Source organism: Hakea prostrata, chromosome 3 (genome assembly GCF_041222555.1).
Source record: "Hakea prostrata isolate BN-2017 chromosome 3, UWA_Hpros_2, whole genome shotgun sequence".
Lineage (NCBI taxonomy): Eukaryota > Viridiplantae > Streptophyta > Magnoliopsida > Proteales > Proteaceae > Hakea > Hakea prostrata.
The window spans coordinates 16091190-16118983 of NC_142602.1; the positions used below are offsets into that span (position 1 = coordinate 16091190).

Here is a 27794-nt window from a genome sequence, read left to right on the forward strand (position 1 = left end):
ATCTAGGGCAGAGTCAAGATTGAACATTGAGGGCGGGGCCGAATAATGAGTCTGGATCCATATAGATCTCACTTGTGAATTATTTTATTCTATTTTGACAAAGACCTAAACTAAAAATATAGGAAACTAATAAAAAAAAACTATAATATAGATAACACAGTTATACATAAATTTTTTTTTTTGGTTACAAAACTGGGTCAAAAGACCCAAAAAAACAAAACAAATTAAACTAGAGCACAACTCTTGAGACAATTTAATAATTATGATTTTAAATATACTATTAATAAAACTAAAGATTGAAATTGACATTAATAGAAATAAAAATTTTAACCAACAGAGTTGGTCCAAGTGGTGAGCAGCTTGATCCGCTTAAGCAAGGTTTTTCGGTATCGAAACCTTGTGGATGCAAAAAATTCTTGTTGGAAGACTCACCCACCACAACCAGGTGTGTGACCCAGATCGAACACTGGATTAGTCAGGGCAAAGCCTTAGAAACCGAGGTTGACAAACCAAAAAGACAAAAAAGAAACCAAAATTTTAAGAGAAAGTTTAGAGATTAAAAAATAAAGAGTTTTTTACTTTTGTGAGTATCAACCAGATTATAAAGTATATTCAAGTTTCAAATATAGAGGGACCAAAATGCCCCTTCAAATTATTTAATATATTATATTATTATATGCATATATTTTTTAATCGTATAATTAACGCTTAATGTGTAATTATGTATTTTTAAAATCATATATTGACAATATATTAAATAAGCTGATGGATACTGCGCTGTCTACAGGCTACGGTGAATGTAACAACAGATGCGGGGTCCACTTCTGCATGAAAGAATGAAAGTGCGAGGAAAGAAGATGACGCCAGAAGCAGCTGAACTACGGATTTCAAGAAACAGCAGCAGTTATCTTTGACTTCTACTCTTTCCTCTCTCTTTCTCATGCCCATCATTCTCAACTCTCAACTCTCAACTCTCAACCAATATATCAAACTCAAATTTAAATGGCCTTACAAGAGAGAGAAAGGTAAAGATTCAACACACCCATAAACAACTCAATCACTCAATCGGTTGCGATAAACAAAAGCGGGAAATCAGATTTTTCGATTGCAAGCTCTCACATACTGGTGCGCTCTTCTTCTTCTTCTTCTTAGTTCTGACACACCAAATCGAAGACTATTTCTTCTTACGAGTTACCATTTCTTTAATTGTAAGGTGTGAATCCAAGTGGGTACACGGAAATTATCCGTAAATCTGCAGAGCTTGGCTGCTGGCCGCTGGCCGCAAATCTAGGGTTTCTGTTTTCGTGTCTTGAAGTTGAGAATTTTTGCAAATCTATGCGTCTTTAAGGTTCTGAATCAGAATGGTTGAGTAATCTACTGCTAATTTGGAGGTGCAGGTGGTTTTTTTTTTTTGGGTGCGAGGTTGGAATTCCACTGAGCGATCTATGAGAAGCCAAGTATAAGAGAGGGCTTTGCCAGTTTGGCTTGGATTTCACAGTGGACTAATTTTTTATGTGTTACTATAATATAGCAGCAGCAGACTCCGTGGGTTTTTTGGAATTTGCTAGAGGTTGATATTGGCAAGCCTTGAGATTTTCTGTATGTTATGGCGAGCAAGCATAAGTAATTAGTTTGAGCGTTGTTGGATTGGCTATCCAGAAGCTAGTTTGGAGTTGCTGCGTTTGGAGCTGAAAGGGAATTAATCTGGAGAGGCATGGTGGAGTAAAAATGGCTCAAAGTCCTTCGGCGCAAAAAGTTGCTGAGACGGTGATTGAGTCGATTGGGCTAGGATACGATATTGCCATAGATCTGCGACTGAAGTACTGTAAGAAGGAATCACCAGATCCTCGTTTGATTGAGCTCGATGAGGACCAGGGTCGAAATGTTGTTCTGCCTGGTGGTATAACTATTCCTAATGTTTCGAAATCAATAAAGTGTGATAAAGGGGAGCGGATACGGTTCAGGTCCGACGTACTCTCATTTCAGCAGGTAATAAGTTTTTTCTTCTATTTGCTTCATTAATTTTGATGTCCTGCACTTACTGTTAACTGTTATAGAATTTAAAAATGTGGCGCTTCTGCAAATTCTTTTCAGCTTCTATTTTTTCTATCTCTCATAGAGTTACTTCTGTTGAGGCTTCGTTTCGCTATTGGCCTTCTTTTACCAGAAAATCCTGTAGCTATGTAGAAGATACTCATTAATCATGCTACAGTTTGAGGGTTAGATCGAACGAGAATTATAATTTACATGTTGATACTTCTCCGTGCTATCTATTTTCGTTTGGCTTAACTCTACTGTTTGTAAAGGCATACCCTGATATGATAGCAGCGAAAATGTTTTTTAATTCATGTACTCATGCAACTGGCACAAAATCTGTAGACCTTGAACTGATAGAGTAAAACAAATCTGGCTATTTTGGGTGGGAGTCTTTCTTTTTTATTGTATTGACATTTGATAGCCTGTACATAATTAAACAATGCCTGTATCATCCTTCAAATTTCATTTTTGGCAGATGGCAGAGCAATTCAACCAGGAAATTTCATTGTCTGGTAAAATTCCCTGTGGTCTGTTCAATGCAATGTTCGAGTTATCAGGTTGTTGGCAGAAAGATGCTGCCAATACAAAAGCCCTAGCCTCTGATGGATGGTTCATTACAATCTACACTGTTGCATTGGCAAAATCTCAAATGGTACTGCGAGATCATGTTAAACGAGCTGTCCCACCATCATGGGATCCTGCTGCATTGGCAAAGTGAGGATCTTACCTTCTCATGTTTAGTAATGATTTTACTTATCTGAAGTTTCCCCCATCTCTTAGAAACCTTTTTGTTTGGTAACATTCATGTGGTTTCCTCTTTTTACTTTTAAATTTTCAATAGCTGTTCGTTGTGTATTGTTTAATTTTTATTTACTACTGTGGGGAGTTGATGCCATTCTGTTGAGAAATATGAAATTGGTAGAATGGCTTATTGATCCATGATCTCAAGCCCTTTATTTATAATTAAGTGGAAAGTAGACTATTACAAGGAATAGAAGTTTACAAGAATGCAAACTCTAATTTAACTCCTATACAAACTCTTATTAGACTCCTAATAGAATCCAACACTCCCCTTCAAGTTGAGGCATGGATATCACACATGCCCAACTTGACCAAAAAAGTATAAAACATCTGTCCAAGTAAACATCTGCAATTTGATCTTCAAACTTATAGATTACGTCTGCCTTATAGACTTCCATTTGCTTTGTCCTCATCTTTACTGCAACTTTATGTCTCCAAGGAAGAACGCCCAAGAAAAAAGGTAGAATATTCAAATGTTGAGAAGACTAAATTTCTGTGCAAATCTTAGGGAAAATATATTTTGGGGGTAACAATTGCTAGGGTAAAACAGCCAAAGTGAAACTTTTGATTTGTAGTAATGTTAGATCTTTAAAGGAAAAGTTTGCCAAGGGACAATCTCCAAAGGTAGGGGAAAATTTGTCAAGATAAGTGACATCTCCAAAGGTAATAGAGATCAAGTTCTGCAAAGGTCAAATGACAAATCTTTTGCAAGGTTAGATCTCCGAAGGGAAGATGTCAAGTTAAGGGGCAAATCTCCAGGGTTAACAGAGATCAAGTTCTGCATAGTCAAAAAGATAGCTCTATAGCAATGTTAGATCTCCAAAGTAGAAGATTGCGAAGGTAAGGGACAAACTTTCAAAGGAGTAGAAGATTGCGAAGGTAAGGGACAAACTTTCAAAGGTAACAAAGATCAAATTCTACATAAGGAAGTCTACATGGAAGGCATTGAATTGTAGACATCTTCAATCTCCCCCTCACGTGTAGCTTTACACGTGGGAAAACAATAACAAAGGAAAGGAAGAAATTGTAATGGTAAGATAAAAGTATTAGGAAAACAAATTTAGAGAAAATGACAAAATTTGAAAGGTGGATGATCGAGCCTACGGTGCCACTGATGAAGGTTTAATATTACCAAATGGACCGGATTAGAAGATGTAGTCAAAGCAGAAGTAGATCCTCCAATCGGCTCGAGCAAATAAAGTCCATTTACCACGACCAATCTCCTTCCCCGTGACCAGATCGGAATTAGCTAGGTAGGAGTTGGTAGGGGTAGTAGAGGAAGCAGTGGTCGAGGCTGTCTGGGGCAGAGAAGACTGCAAAATACGTCGCAGAGTAGCGAACTCCTCGTGTGAAAAACCAACGTCTGCAGAGGGTGTGGTGGAAATTGTCTCAGAAAGATTAGCCTTTGGTGTTCCCTTTCTTTGTGCTCGTTTTTGCTCAAAATCAGCAGGCTTCCCATGCAATTTCCAACAATTTACCTTGGTATGATATGGTTTGTGACAGTGCTCACACTTGACAATCTCCTTAGCCGGATCAAATTTAGTGTGAACAGACTGTAAAGCTGATTTCTCCATAATAGGAGTATGAAGCATGACTAATCGACGACTTTCCTCACACTGAACAAGGGCATAAGACTGTTCTAGTGTAGGAAAGGGAGAACGACTTAAGACTTGTACTCTGATCTGATCGTACTCCACGTTCAAACCTGCCAAGAAGTCATATACTCGAACTTATCAATGTACTTCTTATATGTCGCCACATCATCTGGATTAGTGGGGTGATAATCCCCATAATGATCCTACTCTTGCCAAAGAGATCACAACTCAGCATAATAGTGGGCCACGATTTAGTTCCTTCGGGTAGTCTCATGAAGCTTCTTTCGTAGCTCATAAACTTGTGCATCATTCCCCAACTGTCCATATGTTTCAGTAGTAGCCTTCTAGATTTGGGCTGCAGTAACAAGTAATAGGTAACCCCGGGCAATATTTGGATGCATGGAATTCAAAAGGAATGACATAATAAGAGAGTCATTTGATATCCATTTATCCTGTAAAACACCTGCGGTAATGGGTTTGATAGTGGTGCCCGTAATGTATCCAACTAGTCTTCTTCCAGCAATAGTCAGGTAAGCAGATCGAGACCAGATCAAGTAATTTGTGCCGTCAAATCTTAGCGAAAGAGTATGAAGAGTAGGAAAATATTCGGATCCAGTGGGAGCAGTAGTATCATTTGTGGCTGCCATGTTGAAAGAATTGTCTGCAGTTCTTTAGTCTTCACCCCTTCAAAGTAACTGAAATGTCGCAGAATGCAACAGCCAAACCACCTAAAAAAAGTTTGTTTTTGTTTTTTTTGGAAATTACAAACAAGTCCCTAGAAAAGCTGAAATTACAAATAGGTCCCTATAACTATTTAAAATCACAAATATGCCCTTGGAATTATATGAATTTACAACCAAACCCCTAAAATTATGGGAATTTGCATGTAGGTCCCTGGGAAAAAGTAAATTTACCAAAGAAGTCCCTCAACCATCGTCTTTTTTTTTTTTTTTTTTTTTTTTTTTTTTTCTGGGCAAATAGAACGGTAGCTAAGGGAGAAAAGAAACTAGGTATAATTCGATACAAGTTGGGGCTTGATTCGATTCAAGGTAGGACTTGATTCGATTCAAGGTAGGACTTGATTCAAGGTTCGAAAGAAAGAATCAGATGAAAAAATTTGACGGAGACGAAGAGTTTCAGAAGAGAAAAAAACCAGAAAAAAATCACTGTGATTACGATCGATATTCTGCGTTTTGGGTGTGATTAGACGATCGATATGCTGCGATTCAGACAAGCGATGGGCCAGAACTGTTTGTATTCTGCGATTCAGAGGAAAACTGTGTTGGCTGCGAGTATATTCTTGGAACTGGAAGCAGCAGTTGCAGAAGCAAGAAGCAGCAACCGACAGCTGTGAATCTGTTCTTGACGCAGGAAGCAGCAGCAGTAGTGCAGCAAAGCAGGAGCAGCTTTTTCTCTTATGGTTTCCTCTGTTTTCTGTTACTGTTCTTCCCTCGAGATGGTAAGTCCCTGGAAGCTAGAAGCAGATCGATTTTTCTCTTCCTTACTTTTTCTTTTTTTGTTTCTTTGGTCGATGGCGGAAGCAGCGATGAGAGCAGCTCCAGTAGCAGCAACGATAGCAGTACCAGTAGCAGCGGTGGTAGCAGCAGGGTTCTTGACGATAGCAGCGGTGGTATCAGCAGGGTTCCTCTTCTCTTCTTCTTTCCTTTCCCTCCTTTTGGTTTTGGAGATCGATAATTGCAGAAAATTTCTGAATTTGAGTTTCTGCGATAGTTGCAGAAAAAAAACCTGCGATGGGTTTGAAAGAGAGAAAAAAGAAAGAAGAGAGAAAAGAAAGAAGAGAGAAAAGAAAGAAGAGAGAAAAGAAAAAAATCCTAATCGAATTGAGGCTCTGATGCCATGTTGAGAAATATGAAATTGGTAGAATGGCTTATTGATCCATGATCTCAAGCCCTCTATTTATAATTAAGTGGAAAGTAGACTATTACAAGGAATAGAAGTTTACAAGAATGCAAACTATAATTTAACTCCTATACAAACTCTTATTAGACTCCTAATAGAATCCAACACAGTCTCCATCTTAATTTTTTTTTTTCTGCAGTTGGCAGGTGATGCTACTCCTTCACATCTATTTTTCAAAGAATTAAGTCTATTGTTAATTCTTGTAACCAGTGAAATTGAAAAGAAACTTCTACTCACTGAAAGAAACAACCAAGCATAACTAAATCCAATGATATTCTAACATGTACAAAATGTAATCCAGGATCAATATAAAACTCAAATTCAGTGATGGAGAGTATGTCAAACAAGGGCTACTACATTGGAGATGACGTAGGCAAAACAACAATTCTCCTCCCTCAGTTTATTGATCATGCAAAATAGGAATAGACAGACATGAACAGGTGGAGGTATAGGGTTACCTCAAAACCCACAAGTGCAGATATTCTGAGGGATTGCAGCACTTGAACAAGGCACCCATGTCATAGTAGACATCGCAGCAGCAGAGGAACGCCCTTCTCAAATTAGGGTTTCTCAAACACTGGCTCTCAGTCAAAGGAGGACGAGAGCAAGAGCTTGTGATGGGTCGTTTTGCCTTAAGCCCAGTTAATCTTAAAATTGCACTAATATGATGGCAGTAATGAATCAAACCACAGGGAAGCTGGAATTATAAAAATCAACCAATAACTAAATTAACTAATAATTTAGATGAGAGTGATTGTGAAACCGAACAAGAAAAACAATGCGAAATAAAAAAAAGTGAACATTAATTCGTAGAGAAAGCTTCTTTCTAGGTTTATGAACCCCCTTCTTTAATCTTGCAATTAAATTATTCCGACACTCCTATGGCTCACTTTGGCCTCAAGCTTCATGACACCACAAAAAGATAAATTCAAGGGTTGTGCTATGGTACCTATCTTGTTGATTTTTAGATAAATTGGCTAAAGACCATTTGTTGGAGTATCCCTTAATTCTAATAAAAACCATTACATGAAAGTGACGATAGAATCTCTCTCTCTCAATATATATATATAGGAGGTAAGAAATGAATGGGGGAGGAATTGGAAGAGAGGGATGAGAGAGAACAAATTGGGGGTTAGAGAGAGAACAAGAAAAAGATCAAAGCATTGAACACCAATTTACCTACCAAATCACAAATGGATTTGCTTGCAAAATGCCTTAAGAACCAAGCCCAATCTCTAGGGAAACCAAGGGGGCGTTTGGATCGAGGTCAAATGGAGGTGATGGCTATCATCCACAAGGAAGGGAAGAAGGGGCAAGAGATGGAAAGATGGTCCACATCTTCAGGGTTGTTCCAACAAAGGATGCAGTTAGGGTTGACATTGAGATTGTGCTAGATGAAGAAGGGTTTGGTGGGGAGGCAAAGTTTGAAGGCTCTCCAAGCAGCAAAGGAATGGTGGGGGATGTGGCTTTTGAACCAAACAATGGGGTACCAATTTACGGTGGGGGGGGGGAGAGAAGGGGAGTGGAGAAGGTTCCATGCCGAGGTAGTGGAAAAGGTTCCCAAGGGGGATGGGGATCAAATGGTGTAGTCATGGGGGGGATTAGGATAAAAGGGGGTGGGGTGGGGGTGAAGGTTGGGACAAACTTGAGTGATACATGGAAGGGGAGAGGTGGGAGGAGACCAAGAGTGACCAGAAATAAAATCCAAAAGAAGGGTGAGTTTGGGGGCGAGAGGTGTGGACTTGCTGAGGGCCAAGGAGGGTGTAAAGGACACCTAAAGCAAAGGCGTAAACTTTGCTTCCTTCTTTTCCATTGTTGTCATAGTGTCCGCCTAGGCGGCAAAGCGGTTTTTAAGCCGCCTAATTTCCCCCCGCTTTTTCGCCTATGTGCTACTACTTTGCCGCCTTGTGCGCCTTATTGCCTCCTAGATGCTAAAACAACCGTTTTTTTACATTTTTTTAATTGTACATATTATTTTTTTGTTATTTTTTTAATCATAATTTATTCTACAAAGATGTATATAAATTTAAATAGGTGAGTCATTTCGGAATTGAGACCCAATTTGTAAATGAACTCCGAGGCCTGAAGTGTCTGTCGGCAACAAAATGTGAAGCATGGGCCATACTCAACATTGATTATGAATGAATCATTAAATAAACAATGATTTGGAAATCGGAACAATGAGATCTATTAATTTATCATGTCGGCACTGTTTGGTAAAAAAAAGGGAAAAAATGGATACATCAATTTTGATTCCAATTCGAAATTATCCATGTATATTTAAGAAAAAAATCATGTTAAAAATAATTTCTCTAAACTATATATGAATAATATTGTTGAATGTTTGTTTAGCTTATTATAAAAAGTATTTGTATTAATAAGTAGTTTAAAAGTAGTTGTATTAAAATTTTTGACCCAATTGCTTTAATCACTTTATTGCCGCCTAAGCGCCGCTTTGTCGCCTAATTGCCTCGACAGAGCCCCATTCGCTTTGGTCGCTTTGACAACCATGTTCTTTTCTCTTTCTTTCTATTTATTCTTCTGTATATTTCTTTTGCTGCTTGCACATTTAAGCACATTATGTTAAGAAGGCATTGTATTTTAGATATCTTGCGTTGTATTTTAGATGTCTTCTAATTTGATACACTTCAACCAATGATCTCTTGAATGGATCATCTGTTCCCATCAAACCCTTGATCATGATTTTGGATCAATGGCCTTAGGAAATTTTGACCAACACAGCCTTGTCTCTACTCATTCAGCATCTACTACATGCAGCACTCTATACCTGCATCTGCGTATAATTAACATTACGTAGCCACATAGTCTAGAATGAACAATCAAAAACTAATAAATTAATACCAATTACATGCCCTTTATGTGGCTTGATCAGCCGGCCAAATCATGGAGCTCTCCTAGAGACCCTAATTCAATAGTGATAGTCCAACCCCTCTCCAGCTAGTCACATATAGACAAAATATGGAATGTGATGTGTGCATGACTCTCAACCAAGTTTCCTTTTTATGATCAGAATTGATTTTTTAGCATAATTCTAGCCTGCACATGTCCTGGTTTAGAATATGTCATGCTGTGCATGCCAACATTTGCCCAAAGCTGTATGGACTATTCTTGATTGTAGGGAAGGAAGCTTGATCTGCTTTCCAGATGTGAATATATATATATTAGAATCTGAGGTTTCTATTCTGACAGACATCCATGATCAAACATCCTACTTCATTAGTACATCTGACCTGCCATTTAGGGTCATCAAAGGAGATCTTCACCTTGCAATTGATTTTCTGCTGGTTGATGAAGTTTTCTCCATTTCAAATTCCAGTTTTATGCCCTAAGTTCAAGTTTCTGATATTGACGGCCCCAAGTTCACATAGAGAGAAAGGACAAGTGGATTTGGTGTTTTGCAATATTTCAAGTCTTTGGCCTGGTTTGTCTTGCTTGACATGGAGACAAATTTACCCTCGTAGTCACAGTTGGCTGGTGCTGACCAAATTTACCAATCACATAGTTATATGCACACCAAACTGGCAACCACGGGTGGCCAGGTATACCATGTACTGCCCACATACGTGGTGGAATACACACACTAATATCCAAATAAGAGAAAACCAAGGAGACAAATTTGTGTGGTTAGACAATGTAAATATGTCCATAAAGCAATTCTCTACTATTGTTTTGTATTTTGTTCTATACACTTCAAAGTTTTGAACCCTACTACAACCAAGAAATCTGTACTCCTAGTGCACTTCCGCTCCTACAAAGATATTTAAGGCTGCAGGCTTACTCTCTCAAGGCTCAACTTGACATTCCTTAACATGTTAATGATAAGCAAAATATAATTCCAAGCCTTACACGCAATATTTTAGGTTTACTCAATGATAATCCGAACTGAATTTTCTCGATAATTACCACCGTAGTTTGGGACCTCATGAGATATCTCATACTTTTGAGTAGGCTAATCGAGATTGAGGTTGGCATATATATATATATATATATATATATATATAACATAGCAAGATTTTAATGGGAAACCATGGTACAATATCATTTGTGTGTCAGAAAATAGAATTGACACCTATTGGCCTAAACAGACACTTATTTATGGTTAATATCATTCGAGTAAATGTTTTTGTATTTGTATTTCATTTACATAAGACTATTCAAAAATAACCAAATAACCGCTTCCCCATTTTGAAATTTGAATCCAAAAAGTTTTAAAAAAATAGAATCTGAAAGGAAAGAATGTCAACCTCCGAGTTCACGAGTAAATGATGACCTGATGTGGCTTAATGTTACCTCATCAAATTGCCTAAAACCTTGGTGGTGTTCATGGTTTGAGCTGACCAATTGGCTTCAAAGTCAATACATGATTGTTTTATTTCTTATTATAGATACTCCATAATTCTTGGTTTGGTTTGACCACCCAAAACCCAAAAGAGATACCTCATATTAATCCACCCGAAAAGAGAGAGACCTAGATTCAAATCCTAACACCATAGATCAAAACCTACCCTTTCCCCACCAAATTTCAAGCCAATTAGAAAACTAAGCGGATGGTTTAACCATCCCCTCATCGATAGTGGTTAGAGAGTCAGTATAGATTGAGGAAAGAAATCTCCAGAGTAGTTGAGTTATACTTAGTCAATTCACTGTGACCAACAATATCCCTTTTTTTCGGATGAACACTTCTCTCAAGTAACCTAATGTCAAAAGACGAACATATAATGTAGGTGATTGCTTTTTGGTCTTTAGATTAGAAAGGTTACTGATTCAGCACAACCAGAACCAAAAGTTACTGTTCATGCTACAGTAACGTGAACAGTACCCTAGGAGATCATTCTTCATATTTGGTGGGCCCCAAGTCCAGCTTGCAAGGAGATAAAGTAGGAACTTTTTTCATGGGAGTTTTAGAGATAACTTAAGATTTTGTTATTTATTTATTGGGATAATTATGTAATTAGATTTTTAATTCAGGTAAGATTTCTAGGATCAGTTTTTTAGTTAGTTTTAAATTCCTAAGAGTCCTAGTATGATTAGTGTTTTTGCTAGTTTTAAATTACCAAGAGTCCTATGATAGTTGTTTTTGTATTGAAGAATGTCTCTTTTACCATTTAAGCACTTGTAATCAGCTTTTATTGAGAATGAAATGGAAACATATGAATTGAAGCTTTAGGTTTGTGCGTTTGCAGCAGCCCCCCCTCCTCTACCTCCTCCTCTTCTTCTTACGGATTTCTTCTCCCGCTTCCCCTTCTTTCAAGACTAATTCTTCTAAGATTCCCCCTTTTTTCCTTTAACTTCTTTACCCTTCTTTATACTCTATTCTGTCCCCCATTAGTTACCAAGTTTCGAGGTTGGCCTCACTGACGCTTATAGAGTTTTAGGACCTCAAATGCTGCGTAAAGTGTCTTTCTTGCTTGGTGATCAACCAATGAAGTCATTATGGATCCCTGACTCATCTCATTCAGGGCCTTTGACAACAAAGGGAGCTTCACTGACTTGGTTCTTATACAGACCTTGCCAATTGGCCCCTAATCCAATCGAGGCTACATCAGAGTGATGTTAAGCATGGCAAAACCAACCCTTGGAGATGTTAAAGAGTTGCTCCTGAAGGTTGTTGGTGATTAGGCTGAAGCTACCAAAAACTTATAGCAGAATTCCGAGCTATGAGGCAAGGTTCTGCTGATGGAGCATGCACATTAGAAGATCCTAATCCTACTAGGGGCACAAATTCCCCCAAACCAGAACCGATATCCACTGAACAGATAACTCAAGTCAAGGCTGAAGTGGTCCTCTTCTTGAATCCAGCTCACAATGCTCATTGAGAAGCTGCTGCCCGAGTCTTCAAAAGCGATTCCAGAACAAGTCTACCCAGAAGAGATTGAGGTAGTCAAAGCTGAAATTAGAAGAGATGAAGCAGTGGTTGAGAACACTTGGCTATAGTTCTTCAAAGCTCAGAATGCTATTGATGTAGCACAACAGAAGTTACCGTTCACGCTACAGTAGCGTGAACAGTAACTTAGATGATAATTTCATATTTGGTGGGCCCCAAGTCCAGCTTGCATGGAAATAGATTCAAATTTGGTGGGCCCAAAGGCCCCAAACTCCAGCTTGCAAGGAGATAAAATAGGAACTGTTTTTGTGGGAGTTCTAGAGATAATTTAGAATTTTGTTATTTATTATTGGGATAATCATGTAATCAAAGTTTTTATTTGGGTAGGATATCCAGGATAAGTTTTAGTTAGTTGTAAATTCCTAAGAGTCCTAGTAGGATCAGTCTTTTGTTAGTTTTAAATTACTAAGAGTCCTATTATAGTTGTTTTCGTATCAAGTATCTTTGTTTTGTTATTTAAACACTTGTAATCAGCTTATTGAGCATGAAATAGAAAAAATGAATTGAAGCTTGAGCTTTGTGCGTTTGCAGCCCCCCCTTCTTCTTCTTATGAGTTTTCTTCTCCCTCTTCCCCTTCTTCAAGACTAATTCTTCTAAAATTTCCCTTCTTCCCCCTATCTTCTCTATTCTGTCCCTCATTAGCTATCCTTGAAGAAACAGACTGTGTGCTTGAAATATTCGACAAGAAAGTTATTGAGGCTGAAGATGGTAATATGGAGAATTGCGAAGAGATGATTAAGGTCATAGTACCAACTGAAGATGTAATGGACATGGCTGCTGATGGTTAAAGTGAGCACAGAGAATTAACCATGCCCCATTATGAAGAAAAGGCTCTTTGCCCTAAAGACTTTGTCCCTCGTGTTTGTACATCTCTGGAGTTATCTTTGGGAATAGTCAAAGCTGCTGCTTACTTGATATTACCTTTACATCACTAGCAGATCCAAAGACAAATTCTTTTCAAGATGTGGAGAGCTGGTACAGGTTGATGATCAATTTGGGTTTGTTTTCCTTGATTTAATTCCAGGATCCTACTGGTTATTGGCCTTAAATCCATGAATTGAGTTGCAATGGACCTCTTTATGGGCCCCAAATACGGGTACATGTTCCAAATGCAAAAATAGCTTGTCTATTTTAAATCAAGGGTTATTAGGTCTTTTACTTCTTTTAAGTTGCATGTAATTAGGGTTCTTTCACAGCCTTCATGCATAGGAGAGCTAGTTTTTATGTTTTTGTACTTTCTAAAAGACTCGAGAGTTAGTTAGAGTCAATTAAGTAGTAGGTTAGTTAGGTTGTCAAGGCGACCAAAGCGATTGGGGCTCCACCTAGGTAATTAGGCGACAAAGCAGCGCCTAGGCGGCAATAAGGAGACCAAAGCGGTTGGGTCAAAATTTCTCAGTACAACTACTTCTAAATTACTTTTTAATACAGTTACTTTCTATAATAAGTTAGAAAAACATTTAATAGTCATATTCATCTAAAAAAGAAATCATTCAAGAATCATAATTATGAAAAATTACCCAAAAAAAGAACACAAACATAAGTTCATCTCATGAAGCATCATAACAATGACTATGTACTAACATAGTGAATACGATAAATTAATAGATCTCATTATTCCGATTTCCAAGTCATTGTCTATTAAATGATTCATTGATTCTTGATGTTGAGTATGACTCCTCCTTCACATTCAGTTGCCGACGAGAATGGGGCCCAGGGAGGCCGCTCCGGCAAGGGTGTGGGTGCAGGTGCCCCGAAGCTTGAAGAGGTCCTATGTCACTTTGGGCCTCGGAGTTCCTTTGCAATTTGGGACTCTATTCCGAAATGACTAAGCTATTAAATTTATATATGGTTTTGTAGAATAAATTTTGATTTTAAAAATAAAATTGCAAAAATATATTATGTACAAAATGTAAAAAAAGCGGCTACTTTAGCGTTTAGGCGGCAATAAGGTGCATAAGGCGACAAAAGTGCTTAGGCGAAAAAGCAGAAAAAACAGTGCATCAATTAAGCGGTTCAAAACAAAGCGGTTGAAAAGCCGGCGAAATAGAGTTGTGGTATAACACTCACAAATATATACTCATAAGAAATATAGCTGGATAAAAAAATAGAACTGTACTTAAGAACAAAGAAACTTTACACACAACTGAGGTGTTGCAACACCTTTGTTTCTTAAAGGCTCTTTCTCTCTTTCTACCTCAAAATTTTATTATTACAAATAGGGAGGGATTCATTTCTATTTATAAGCGATGTAAACCGACAAATACGAATAAAATAATAATTTCTTTTTTTTCTTTAATCTTCTACTTCTTTCAGCAATCTTCTACTCTCTTCTTCTACATTCTTCAAATTTCTTCTCTTTGCTTCTGACTTCTACATTCTTCTTCAAATTTCCACTCTCTTCTACAAGATTCTACAATGTTCTTCAAACCTCTTCTTCTTTTCTACAACCTTCTTCAAACTTTTTCTTCTTTCTTTAGAGTTTTACGACATTCTTCAAAATTCTACAACTTTCTTCAAACCAACTTGTGAAAGTTGTAGAAACCTGACACCTAGCAAGGATACTATCAGAAATAAAGAAAGTCATAAAACTTTGAAGAAACAAGAAGAAGATTGAAAAGGTCTATAGAATCTTAAAGAAAGAAGAAGAACTTTGAAGAAAGCCGTAGAATTTTAAAGAAAGTAGAAGAAGCTTGTAGAACCCTAAAGAAAGACGAAGAATCTTGAAGAAAGTTGTAGAATTTTGAAGAATGTTGTAGAATTCTAAAGAAAGAAGAAGAAGTTTGAAGAAGGTTGTAGAAAAGAAGAAGAGGTATGAAGAACATTGTAGAATCTTGTAGAAGAGAGTGGAAATTTGAAGAAGAATGTAGAAGTCTGAAGAAGAGAGAAGAAATTTGAAGAATGTAGAAGAAGAGAGTAGAAGATTGCTGAAAGAAATAGAAGATTGATGAACAAAGAAATTATTATTTTATTCGTATTTGTTGGTTTACGTCCCTTATAAATAGAAATGAGTCCCTCCCTATTTGAAGTAATGAAATTTTGAGGCCAAAAGAGAGAGAGAGCCTTTAAGAAACAAAGGTATTGCAACAACTCAGCTGTGTGTAAAGTTTCTTTGTTCTTAAGTATAGTTCTATTTTTTTATCCAGCTCTATTTCTTATGAGTATATCTTTGGGAGTGTGTTATACCACTACTCCACTGCACCAAACAACACCAATAGTTTGCACTGTTTTGGGTTAGAAGGGTCTGTTTAGGACTCTTTTTAAGTTATCTCAGCTTTACCTCAGCTTTAGGAGTTGCAATTAGCTTTAAAGCTGCTGTCTCCTTCTCCATCATGTGCTGGTGAGTCACATCCAATGCCGTTCTAAGTCACATCCATGAAAGCCTCAGTGAGTCATATCGTAGTGCTAACCACACCCTGGAGTTAGTCATATCCAGGTTAGCTATCCTCTACCATCTTGTTTTCTTCCCCTTCAATTTTTTGTCTTCTCTTTTGGTGACTCCCATTTATAGGGATCCACTACAACCTTTTGTACACCATCAGAATCCTCCAAAATCCACCCTACAACCTTTTATACACCATCATAATCCTCCAAAATCCACCCTACAACCTATACACATCATACCCTTCATTGTATCAAAAGTACACATCAATTTACCATCCTTGACCCAAGGTTTTACTCCCTTTTTTGAGTTCTCAGATTCCCAATTCAAGGTTAGATCTATATCAACCTAATCCTCATCCCTTATTTTAAGACCGATAAAATCCTCATCCCTTGTTTTAAGACGTTATTGATTGGAGTAGATTCAGGTGATTTGGTTGATTTGGGTTGATTTAGTTGATTTACTTTCCTGTTCTTTCTTTATTGAGGGTAGATTTGCTGTGGATCTTATATTTTTCCTGTAAGATTCTCCCATTGGGAAGATTTTATTGGTTTTGTATTTGGTAAGTTAAATGAGTATAAATAAAGCTCCTGCAGACACAAGTCAGGATTCATTCAGTTCTTTGAGCATCCCGTAAGTTTGATCTAAGTTTCCTTTTTTTTTTTGGGTACCCCATTAAACTCCCCTAACCACCCAAAACTCATGACAGGTACCATATCAACTCAACCCAAAAGAGAGAGACCTAGATTCAAATCCCAACACCATGAATCAAGATCTACCTTTCCACACCCATTTCGACTTGGTTCTTATATGGATTTGGCAGTGGCCCTCAATCCAATTGAGTCTCCGTCATAATTGTACTCATTATAGTGGTTGGTTGCCCCTATGTAGTATGTACGCATGGGGCCATGGACATATGAGGGGATGAATGCCAATACATGGAAGGATACTGGCCGATGCACTATTCTCTAGATATTCAACATTTGGTCACTCTTCCCCATGGTAAACTGCTTGGATATCTGTTTCCAAGGAGGCACTGAGATGAATTTTTCCCTTCATTTTAAAAAACCTGCTGTAATGCCACCAGTTGGTAACTCATTTTCTTGATGTTCAATTATACAGAGATATACCTGTCCTGATTTTTATAAATGTTATCCAGTGAAGAAGTAATACTACTGTAGTTCAGCACCATGTGCAAGTGTGCCATCCCCACATGGACGGTACCATTAAAAAATTTAGAAATCATTTATTGTTCAATTCAAAAGGTATCCGGGTTTTGAAATTCTTATATGCAATCCTTATTTGATCGAAGTGAACTTAATTTGGTTTCAGGTTCATTGAAAGGTTTGGCACCCATGTCATTGTTGGCGTGAAGATGGGAGGGAAGGATGTAATTTATTTGAAGCAGCAGCATTCATCAAAACTCCAGCCTTCTGAGGTACAAAAGAGGTTAAAGGAGATAGCAGACAAGAGGTTTTTGGATGCAAATGGGCAATATGATGCAGATACAGCACTGCGCCAGAAAGACAAGGTTTGTAGATTTCTGATTTGAATGATTCTACTAAGATCTATATTTGATCAATTTAGAGAATATGAAAGGTTTGTTTTGTGAGTTCTAATCATTTCTACATAAGTGAACTAATGATTCACTGCATGCCACATCATAATTTTGGTGTTTGAAGTTCTTATCAAATTTGATTACTACGTTTAATTAGTTGAGAAGATAATTTGACCATGATGTATCTTGTCAAGAAGGAGAACAACCTAATCTAGTCCATCTCCTTTTTCTGTTCAGACATTATTCTTCCACTGTAACGCTTGTTAGCGGATGCTTTGTTCCTTATATGGACCTTCTCTTAAAGCCCATGGGTGCCTTGATTAGTAGGATGTCAAGTTTGAAGAGGACTTTGTTGTATGCCTAACAAAGTGATTTATGGTTCTTTTATTATGTATGTTCTCTAAAAATAACAAATAAGCCTACTTGTTTCACTGATGGAAGTGATAGTTGACTATCCTTCATGAACACCATCAGTTCAAAATGGTCGCCTCCTCACAAAATGCTAAGATCTTTCAAAGGACTCTCCTATTTTTCATATTTTATTCAATAGGGGTTTCCTATTTTTCATATTTTATTCAAGTTATAAATAGAGAGTGGGGGAGGAGACTCACTACCGTTGATTCAAGAAATAATTAGCCTTGATCTCATGATTTTTTGCGAGAGAGCATAGTTTTGGGGGACTCATAACTGCTCTACCGTGTGGTGCAGTAGGGGAACCTTGGTGGTTCGTTCTTCTGAATCTCCATGTTAAGGTGTGAGGCCTGAAATATCCTTCTCTCTTCTCAGCCAATAAGGTCAGATTCATGATTTCTATATGTTATGGTTGGTAAGATCACTTCGTCTCAATCGGTTTGTTTATTTAGTGGAAAATCTGTTGGGAAGTGTCCATCGGAAGCCTTGTCTCTCTAAAATTGCAGTCATGGTAAAATCTTGGTTTATTTAATCATCAGGGACTCCCTAGCACACGAATTATCTATAAAATATTAAAAAAATAGATAACTGAAGGCTTGTTATTCAACAATATAAGACGACTTATATGCCAGTGTCAACCAACATCACACAATATATAGAGTGATTAGCTCTATAGCTATATTGATCAGAATAGAATGAATTGTGGTGTAAATAAATAAAGTTGAGTTGAAAAATAGAAAAAATAGAATAAGAATTGGATTTGTTTTTTAATAAAATTTTCCAAATAATAATGGGTTGCCCGGGATTTGAACCCGGAACTAGTCGGATGGAGTAGAAAATTTCCTTGTTGAAATAATAATATGTATAAATATATATTCCTTCTCAGTTAGTTTCCTCTTCAGACCTGTCCATTGATTCTGGTTATTCATCTGGTTCTAAGGTCTTGATATCATCTATTGATTCTGCACTGCTTTTCTTATCCGATCTCTGTGATTCAAATGTATTGAGCCATCCTTCTACAATTGCTACTGTAGTTGTTGTTTGCTAGTAATTTCTGTTCCAGTGTCATGATCTAGACTTTAACAGAGGCTGAAACTTTTGAGGAGTTGATTCTCCTCAGGTTCCTTATACTCATCTTGAAGGGTTTTCTCTCCATTCTGTCTAGTTGCTATTTGGGGAAGTTAGGTATGTTTGGGTACCAAGAAGAGAAAATAAAACTTTTGAAAAAATTGGAATTTGAGGAGGGAGATGGATGCATAAAATAATCATAGCTTCATCATGATTTTTTGTCTCATCGTGTTTTTTTTCCTCTCTTTCTTTTTTCCCCTCTCCCCTCTTAGCATCTAACCATACCCTTGGTTAACCCCCCCCCGCCGATTAAGAGCCTTTCATAGTTCTGCCAACAGCAGTGTGTCCTGCTGTGCTATATGGACAGATACTTTGGCTATTCTGACGTTTGGATAGATGAAATGTTGTTGATTTGGCAAGTATCAATTTTAAATTCTAACTCGGTCAAATAACCAGTACATAGGTATGCAGCCCTCTTTGTGGTACTCTGGCCATTACTATGCACAACCCAAATCCATGGTTCCTCAGAACTTTGTGTGCACAAAATTTGATATGTGAACATGGGACATCCTTGAGGTCTAATTCTGCCCAAAATTTTGACCCCCTTCCTGACTGCCATGTGGCAGATATTAGGGCCAGATGGGAAGCCCTTCCAAGGTGGGGCAAATAGGAACCAAGAGATCAAAGAAGATGACAAAATATAGGTTGAGCCATAGTATTCTTATTTTATTATTTTACCGTTGCTGCCTTTGATACTCGTCATGAGCAAGGGGAAAAAAGTAAGGGAGAAAACATGATATGGTGCATTTCCTTACCCATTTCCTTGATGAGTATTGTATTCTAGATTCCTCATCTAACGGTTTTCTGTAATCATTCTTGGGTTCAGTTCGAGATCAGGGAACAAAGATTAAGGTTTGCAGATGTTAGCACATCGAGTTCTTTTGCACTTAAGGAGGTACTTTGAGCACTTTGCTTATATTTTTCTAGTTTCACTCTTGGTTGTATTTAGTTTGTGCATAATTGCCGTCTTTGCCACATCTATTTACGGTATCCATTTGCAGGATATTTCTTGCTTTTATAAGAGGAGAGGGGGAAGTGACAATAGGAATTTGCCTCACAATGAGTGGTTAAATACAGTTCAGTCAGAGCCTGATGTCATCTCAATGTCCTTTGTTCCAATCACGTCTCTTTTGAATGGAGTTCCTGGTAGTGGATTCTTGAGCCATGCCATCAATCTCTATCTACGTTGTAAGTTCAATGAATTTCCATTGTACTATGGTTGCAATTTACTAGGTGCTATTCACAGCTGAAGAAAAATTTTATGTTACTCTCTTTTGCTTGTAGTTACCTGATTCCTTCTAGCACATATTATAAAGTGCAATTATATAGGCAGAAATGATGATTTATCAGCAGGTTAGAAGAACGGGTTTCTTGATTCGTTGAAATATTTTGGCTTCTGGTTGTAGATAAACCTCCTATTGCTGAGCTGCATCAATTCTTGGAATTTCAACTTCCCAGACAATGGGCACCTGTGTTTAGTGATCTTCCTCTTGGTCCGCAGTCTAAGCAGCAAAGCAGTGCATCCCTACAGTTCAGCTTTATGGGTCCCAAGCTTTATGTCAACACAACACCGGTAAAGTTCTGGCTGCCCTGTTTAATTTTCTGTTGTATTATCCCTGAGGAAATGGCCTCTAGCATTTCGGATGAGCTAAACCATGGGTTATGGCATGCATGGATGATGTCCCCATGGGGGTATTTATACTTTATAATGTCTTAATGATCCTCTAATGAGAACTAGTGTCTAATAAGCCATGGATTGGCTTATCATGAAGCTTGTGGTATTGTATTTGTTGAAAGTTCACTCATCTCTTCTCTAATTGCTAGTCTGGCAATCGGTTTGAATCATGTGATGTTGACATTGAAAGTGAAAATTTTGAATTTTTCTGGTCTTCTTTTCAGATGTTGGTATTTTGGTCACCTTAGGTCTGTCTTTAACCTGGCTTGGGTTTGTGCAATGCTTTAACACTTGATGGGCATCAAGTCACAGTCACCTTGTCGATTGATAACAGGAAAATTGTGAAATCCCTAAATATATTATTAGTTTTACACGAACTCAGGGAAAGGTATAACCCTACTGAAATCAAGCTCTCCATCTTATGCTCTGCAGACTGTTGTTGAACACTGGGATGCTCTCCCATTGCTGACATAAGAAATATACTTATGGGGATGCAATAGTAAGTCTCAAATTAGAGCCACTGTTTTATCTTCCAACATTTCTGCCCATTCCTTTCCCCGTGGGGTTGAAGATCAAAGGGTGAACAATGTGGTTTCCCAAACAGAGCTCTATTCTCTTGCCTCCACCTCTTGAACATCCACCCAAGAAAAAACAAGGGGAAGGACATTCACATCTGTGTGTGGGTGTGTACATATCTCATCAATACATCTCAATCTTCCTACCCATCTGTCCTCCCTCTTGTATCAGAAGCCTTGACATCCCATGATATCATATTTGTATCGTCCTATTTTTCTTATCATTAATTTATGTTGCATTACCATAGCTGTTTCATTTATTGGTATACTGTGTAGTTATTAAAATTTTGTTCATATTATTGCATATATTTAGAGTCATGATTTAAGTTGGTGTTAAACCTGCAAGATACAGTCCTTTTATGTTACATGCTAGAAATATCTTTTTCTTTTCACCATTGTTGTGCAATATTATCTGGTTCATATGTTTGTATCTGTTCAATTATAAAAGTTCTTGATTTTATTGGATATACATAGTTCTTCTCTCAGTTTAAGTTGGTGAAAAGTTCACAAATAAGGACTTTTTAAGTAAGTATTTTAAAAATTAGTTGTTCAAAAGAAAAGGTCTGTCTATATGTAGGAAGAAAGATCCTGCACTGACAATGTGGGAATGTTTTCCGACACCTCTGACATCCTTACCATGTCAGCCCCTGTCAACAAACCATTTCTCATGTTGTGATCGGTATGGCATGAGAAATTTCATCCATAGTGGCTGCATCGGAAACCTTCTCACTTATGTGATTTAGCTGCAAAATAATGACTCAACTCAATTTGAAATATTCTGTTCAATATGGGCATACAAATTCGCACATGTGAACCTTCAACGCTCAACCTTTAGCTTCATGCATTACTAATTGTTTTCTAGCTGTGCTGTAAAATTTTCAATGCAAAAATTGAAATTTCTTTTGCAGTCTAGTTATTATATTATGTTTGGGTGTATCTATACAAGCATGCTCGAGATTTTCCAGTTTTCTTTCTTGACAACACACTTTCCGTTCTTGCTTTTGCTTTTCATCTTCTTAATGCAGACGCTAGTCGGGACTTGGGGTCACTTGTCTGTTACTTTAATCCTATAACCCCACCTAGGCGAGTTTTGCCTTACAAGGATTAAGTTTTCTTAATGTATGAGTTCCAATCATTCTGTTTAATTCCATGACAGGTAGATGTGGGTAAGAGGCCTGTGACTGGCCTCCGACTGTATCTGGAGGGTAAGAAAAGCAACCGCCTAGCAATCCATATGCAGCACCTTTCTTCTCTTCCAAAGATCTTCCAACTCTATGATGACCCAAATGGCAACTTCACTAATTTTATGTATGATCCCAAGTATTACGAAAAGGTTCAGTGGAAGAACTTCTCTCATGTCTGCACTGCCCCTGTTGATTCCGATGAGGAATGCTCCATCGTCACTGGTGCTCAGTTCCAGGTTAAGGCTTATGGAATGAAGAAAGTTCTATTTTTGCGGCTACGCTTCTCAACGGTTTCAGGTGTAACGGTGGTCAAGAAACCTGAGTGGGAAGGGTCTCCTGGGATAACTCATAAATCTGGAATCATCTCTACTCTGATAAGTTCCCACTTCTCGACAGCTCAGAAACCACCCCCACGTCCTGCTGATGTGAACATCAACTCTGCTATATATCCTGGTGGCCCGCCAATTCCTGTCCAGACACCTAAGCTACTTAAGCTTGTTGACACTACTGAAATGTCAAGAGGACCACAGGACAGTCCTGGCTACTGGGTTGTCTCTGGTGCCAGACTAATGGTCGATAAAGGAAAGATCTCTCTTCGTGTCAAGTATTCCCTCTTGACTGTCATGTTGCCGGATGACGACGACTCTCCATAATGTATGGATTGCAAATTGCACTCTCTCCTGCCTCACAGAAGATGGAAAAGAAAATGGACCGGGACATACAAGGAAACAAACGGCCAAGAACACCGAACAAATTGGGTGCTTTGGGTGCTTTCTGGAGGTAAAGCGAAGCCGTGTATGCAGTACAGCAAGGTTAGAGAGTAAATTTCCCTTTTCCAATTCTCATAGTTGCATGTTGTAATGTATTACGCGCTTGTAATTGATGATTCGTATCAATGGAACAATTTTCTGTATCCATTTATCTTCCTTGGCTGGGTTGGTTGGCTAAAAATGTGAATCATTATGCTGTTTTGAGATGGCCTTCAATTTCAAGACTGTTGAAGGTCATCTTGAAGCTAGCCATTTCTCATAGGATGAATAAATAGGTTGTGCATACACCTGAGGATACATCACATAAGCATTAATTTGTAGGCAAAAAAAAAAAAAAAAGTGATTCCTGTGAATAAGAATTAATAGGCATACCTGAAAAGCTCCAATTAGATGAATAAGAACTGCAACGTTTCAAATGTCGACAATCTAGAATGGTTCGTAGAATCCGGTGAGAATATTACCAGGAGCATCGTTTCCGAAGGCCGTATATCCTCCACAACCAAGTGATACATAGAATAAGGTTGTCACTCGCTGGCCATATAAACCTGCTTTCTTCATTGTTTTGTTCTCAGCCGGAGGAGGTTTTAGGGTGTCCTCCATTACAACACGCAGAATGATAAAACTTCCTTGTGGGACAAAAAAATCATAATTTAACAGATCTGGGGTCAACTCAAAAATCACTGAGCTAATCCAGGTTTCCCAATCCATTATGCTGGGTTGGTTCCTTCTGTATGCAATATTTTGAGCTAGCTAACTGGCATACCTGGATTTCAACCAAAGCATGGCATTGGCAAAGGCAATGTTTCCAAGAGCTTGGAAGGAATACCAAAGTTCTGTTGATTGAGAGATACCATCAACCCCACCTTTAACACCAGTTAAGGTCCCTCTGAACTTGTGATGAGAAGCAAAATTTTGCATGCATAAGTACAAAGCAATGAAAGAGTAGGTGAAGGACATTGCTGCTGCCATTACAGAAAGCAGGGTTACTTTCTCCAAGTTGGGGAATTGAGATAATATAATTTCAATTCCTCCAAAAATTAATGTCTGAATTTCCTGATGCTCCACAGCTTGCCTCGTGACCTTTCTGGTGGAAACAACTTGATCTTTTGAATGCCCTGTTTTAGTGACAAGAATAGAGAATATTTGAACAAGAGATTAGGTTAAATTCAAAAAGAAAACAGAAAAACAAAGAGATTAAACACAAGTGGATTGATGACTCACATCATGCTTGTTGCAGCTGTAATAACGTATCCAACTATAGTTTCCCAAAGCATTATGTATTGGATTGTACCACATATAACCTCATCTTTCTTCTCTGAAGAACAAAAACAATTGTCTTTGCATCATGAAGAGGGAGAGAGAAAGTGAGAGAGAGATGTCACGAAGTCTATTAGTGAATTACTTACCTAAACATACTCTTACAACACCAGCATATGTGTTGTTCCTCTGGCCGGTCACCGGTTCTGAGGATCTGTGTCGAACAGGAGGACAGAAGTGCAATAGGTAATGACTGCAAACATGATAAGAGCAAGAGGCCCAAGAATCCAACCCATCTGAGCAACACTCCATGGAAAGCTAGAACACCTGATCCTGCCACTGCTGTTATAGCATGTTGTTGAAGTCCACCAAGTCCTTAATTTTTCTTTTTCCACAGCAAAATATTAGCTTTGCTCATGTTCAATTTTTCTTGACGTTTAACTAGTTCATGTCTGATCTGATACTTGAATTTAAGGGTGTCAATGGATCAAGTCAAGTACTTTCTGGAAAATTAATGAATCAGGTTGAGTTAGATCATGAAGGTGGGAGGTTGATAAGATGATACCTCATCTTCCAAGCATATGTGGAAAGAATTTGATTTTAATTCAAGAGATAAGGATCCAATCTAACAACAAAATCAAGTATGGATTCTCTACCCATATGGAGTGGAAAAATTTCAATCCACATGGTTAAATGTTTTACATGCATTCAACTTAAAAATGATATCGTCTTTTTTAGGAAATGAGAGAGAATATTTGAATCCCAACATTTTCAAATTTTCCTAAATATAGAAGATTTTGTTTTTAGATTGAATATGTGTCAAGCATTCGATTGGAATTTTCCTCTTCATTTGGGTGGAGGATGTGGATTCCAAACAAAATTCTCTTTTTTAGGAAAAAAAATAGAAGATTTGGATTGAATTTTCTTCTAAAAGGAAATTTTGTTTTTAGATTTGGACATGTGTCATTCATCCAACCGTGTCGATTAAAATTTTTCCTCTTCATGTGGGTAGAGGATCTGAACTCATTATCATTTTACTAGAAAGCCTTCTAAGCCTGTGAGATACATGCATACATCATAGTACACAACCGGAGGGCTAACGACATTGTTTCTTCGTTTACCCCAAAAAAAAAACGACATCTAAATGAATGGACTAATTGGTGCCCTGGGATTGAGCTGTTTATAGTATATTTTCTTTTCTTTTCTTTTCTTTTTTAATTTTTAATTTTTCTAATACTGTAAATGCCGTTCGCAAGGATCGAACCACAACCTCTCCACTGAGAAGCATAGGTCTTACCACTCAACTAACCCTACAATGGCTGTTTATAGTATTCTTGTATGTATCAGCTTCGAGGTGGGGCCCAAGGAGGAAAGAAAGTTGAATTATAGGTTCCAAAGTGCTTCTTTGGTCCACATATAATTAACTTACCAGCAAAATTAAAGACAAAAAGACCCTGAGTCCTGGCTTTAATAAAGAAACTGGTCTCCACACTTTCTTGCTTGACACTAGGTTGGTTATATCTTACATGTGTTACCCAAGAAAAAAAGTACTATGTAGTACCTTTATGTCTTGTAATGTGTCCCATATATCTAGGAAATCTAATGTTGTTGCGGATTTCCTAGCCCGGAAAGATTAGTCTCTTTCAGACGCGATTGCTTGGTTTATTTCCTCTCTTTGGTTGCGAGAGTTATGCTCTCTCGCTCCCTTGGCTAGTCCGTCTCTTTAAATAAAGAGTTTGATTACCAAAAAAAAAAAACCCAAGAAAAAAAGGATTGGTTGTATGCTTCTCACAGTGGACTCCAGGCTTTATCCTTAGTTCGTCAAAATGGGTGAAGTTGGCTGTTTAGTTGGGGAGGGAATAGATAGTGTGATTCTATAGAATCGGTTTCCATAAAATCCAGATTTAAGATTTAAAAAACTATTTCATTAATAAAAAAAAATGAATTCACTAGAGTCCCACGATTTACTTAAACCTACTTTCTACCTTGTAATAGATTCACGTAGGGTATAAATGGATCGAATTCGGATCGGATAGTGATAATACCATATCTGTGTTCTATTATATTCAGACAAAGTTGGATAATATCCTATCGGTTTTTGGATGATAATCAGATAATTATTTTTTTCAGTAGATTCTTCTAAATGGACATGAATACAATTTGAATATAAGTTTTCCATTACCTGTTGATATCTTTACCATTTTGTTTGAAAATCTAAGAATTCAACAACTTTAGTTGTTATTTTAGTATAAAACCTAGAAAAATAGTCACATATCTCAAATGAAATTTTATATAAAAAATAAAAATAAAAATCCCAAATAAGTAACTTAATCGGACGGATAATAATCGGTAAGAAAGAGGCATACCGTATCCACATCCTATTAGTAATCGGACGGATTCGGATATTGCTAAACAGATGCAGATGCGAATTTGTGAGCAAATTTCAGTTATCCATTTACGCCCCTAGATTCACGGCTGAGACATCTCAAAACTTATACTCAAGATAGATTCCACTTTACAAGTTGCACACTCCTAACATACCATCTAAGATTCCGTTAAATCTTATTTTTTAAATTTTTTGTACATAAGCATTTTTTATATAAAGATAAATTGGGATGGGGTATTACATATGCTATAGGCAAATAGTTGAATCCGTGACCAAGGTTTAAAGTATTGGTTCGTATCAGCCGATACATGTCAGTATCGCAAGCTTGCGATACGATATAGGATGAGATGTATTTAAAATTTTATTTTTCCAAATCATCTATCGCGTATCTCAATGTATTAGCTGATACGTGCTGATACAATGTGATGCATACCGACACGACATTATACATACCGATACACGATCTCTGCTTTCAACCTCTTATCCTTCTCATTTACTTCTTCACCTTGTAAGTTTTCTGTTCTCTCCTTTTCCTTATTCTTTGATTTAAGGATCTACATGACTACATTGGATTGAAGCTATTATTTCAGTCCTTACTTTCAGTTCTAGATCATGGGTTTTTGCTTTCGAATTGCTTCCCTGATGACCCTCTTTTATGTATTATTTGCCAATGGTTTGGAAACTGAAAAATTCAATTCCAAGCTGATAGTTGAACTATAACTAGATAATCTTAGAAAGATAGTAAACCAACTTGCCCATTAACATTAAAAGAAACTTCTTGAATTTGCACATCCCAAAACTTGGGAGAACTAAAATGTTTAGACGGAAGAAATGGGTTGGACATATAAGCCTCCCAATTGAAAGATAATTTTTAGTTCTGGTGACTATTTACCTTCTTTCTCAATATAAAGTCTATTATTTTTTATTTAAATCATATTATTTTCATATGTATTTTGATAATTTTATTCAATTATGCATCCATCAATATGTATCTTAGATACGATCCAATACAAACCGCAACATCTCTTAGAATCACCCGACCGATACATCACTGATACACGATATTTTAAACCTTGTCCACGACCTCTCCATTGAGAAGTGAGGTTCTTGACAATGCTCTCTTCTTCTCTGAATTAAATTGGCCCACAAACACAGAAGCAGATCCATCCATCTGATCTTCATCAGCCTCAAAGGACCTGTGGTTCTGGTGATG

At 37.5% G+C, this 27794-nt stretch overlaps 1 protein-coding gene and 1 pseudogene across 1 annotated transcript; one reads left to right on the forward strand and one right to left on the reverse strand.

Moving 5' to 3' along the window:
• The first annotated feature begins 799 nt into the window (after positions 1-799).
• LOC149021180 (MAC/Perforin domain-containing protein) lies at positions 800-23566 on the forward strand. Its single transcript, XM_089149442.1, has 8 exons — positions 800-1125; positions 1398-1989; positions 2513-2751; positions 16970-17168; positions 19561-19629; positions 19736-19922; positions 20141-20307; positions 22141-23566. Exons 2-8 carry the CDS (start codon positions 1729-1731, stop codon positions 22819-22821), a joined length of 1803 nt encoding a protein of 600 aa, XP_089005568.1. The 5' UTR covers positions 800-1125; positions 1398-1728; the 3' UTR covers positions 22822-23566.
• LOC149021181 (amino acid permease 6-like) lies at positions 23113-26396 on the reverse strand (annotated as a pseudogene).
• Between the last annotated feature and the right edge of the window lie 1398 nt (positions 26397-27794).

Coding starts and splice junctions, on each gene's coding strand:
- LOC149021180 (XM_089149442.1), top strand. CDS start 1,729: ATGGCTCAAAGTCCTTCGGCGCAAAAAGTTGCTGAGACGGTGATTGAG. Junction 17,169..19,560: donor CACTGCGCCAGAAAGACAAG/GTTTGTAGATTT, acceptor TCTTGGGTTCAG/TTCGAGATCAGGGAACAAAG. Junction 19,630..19,735: donor GTTCTTTTGCACTTAAGGAG/GTACTTTGAGCA, acceptor ATCCATTTGCAG/GATATTTCTTGCTTTTATAA.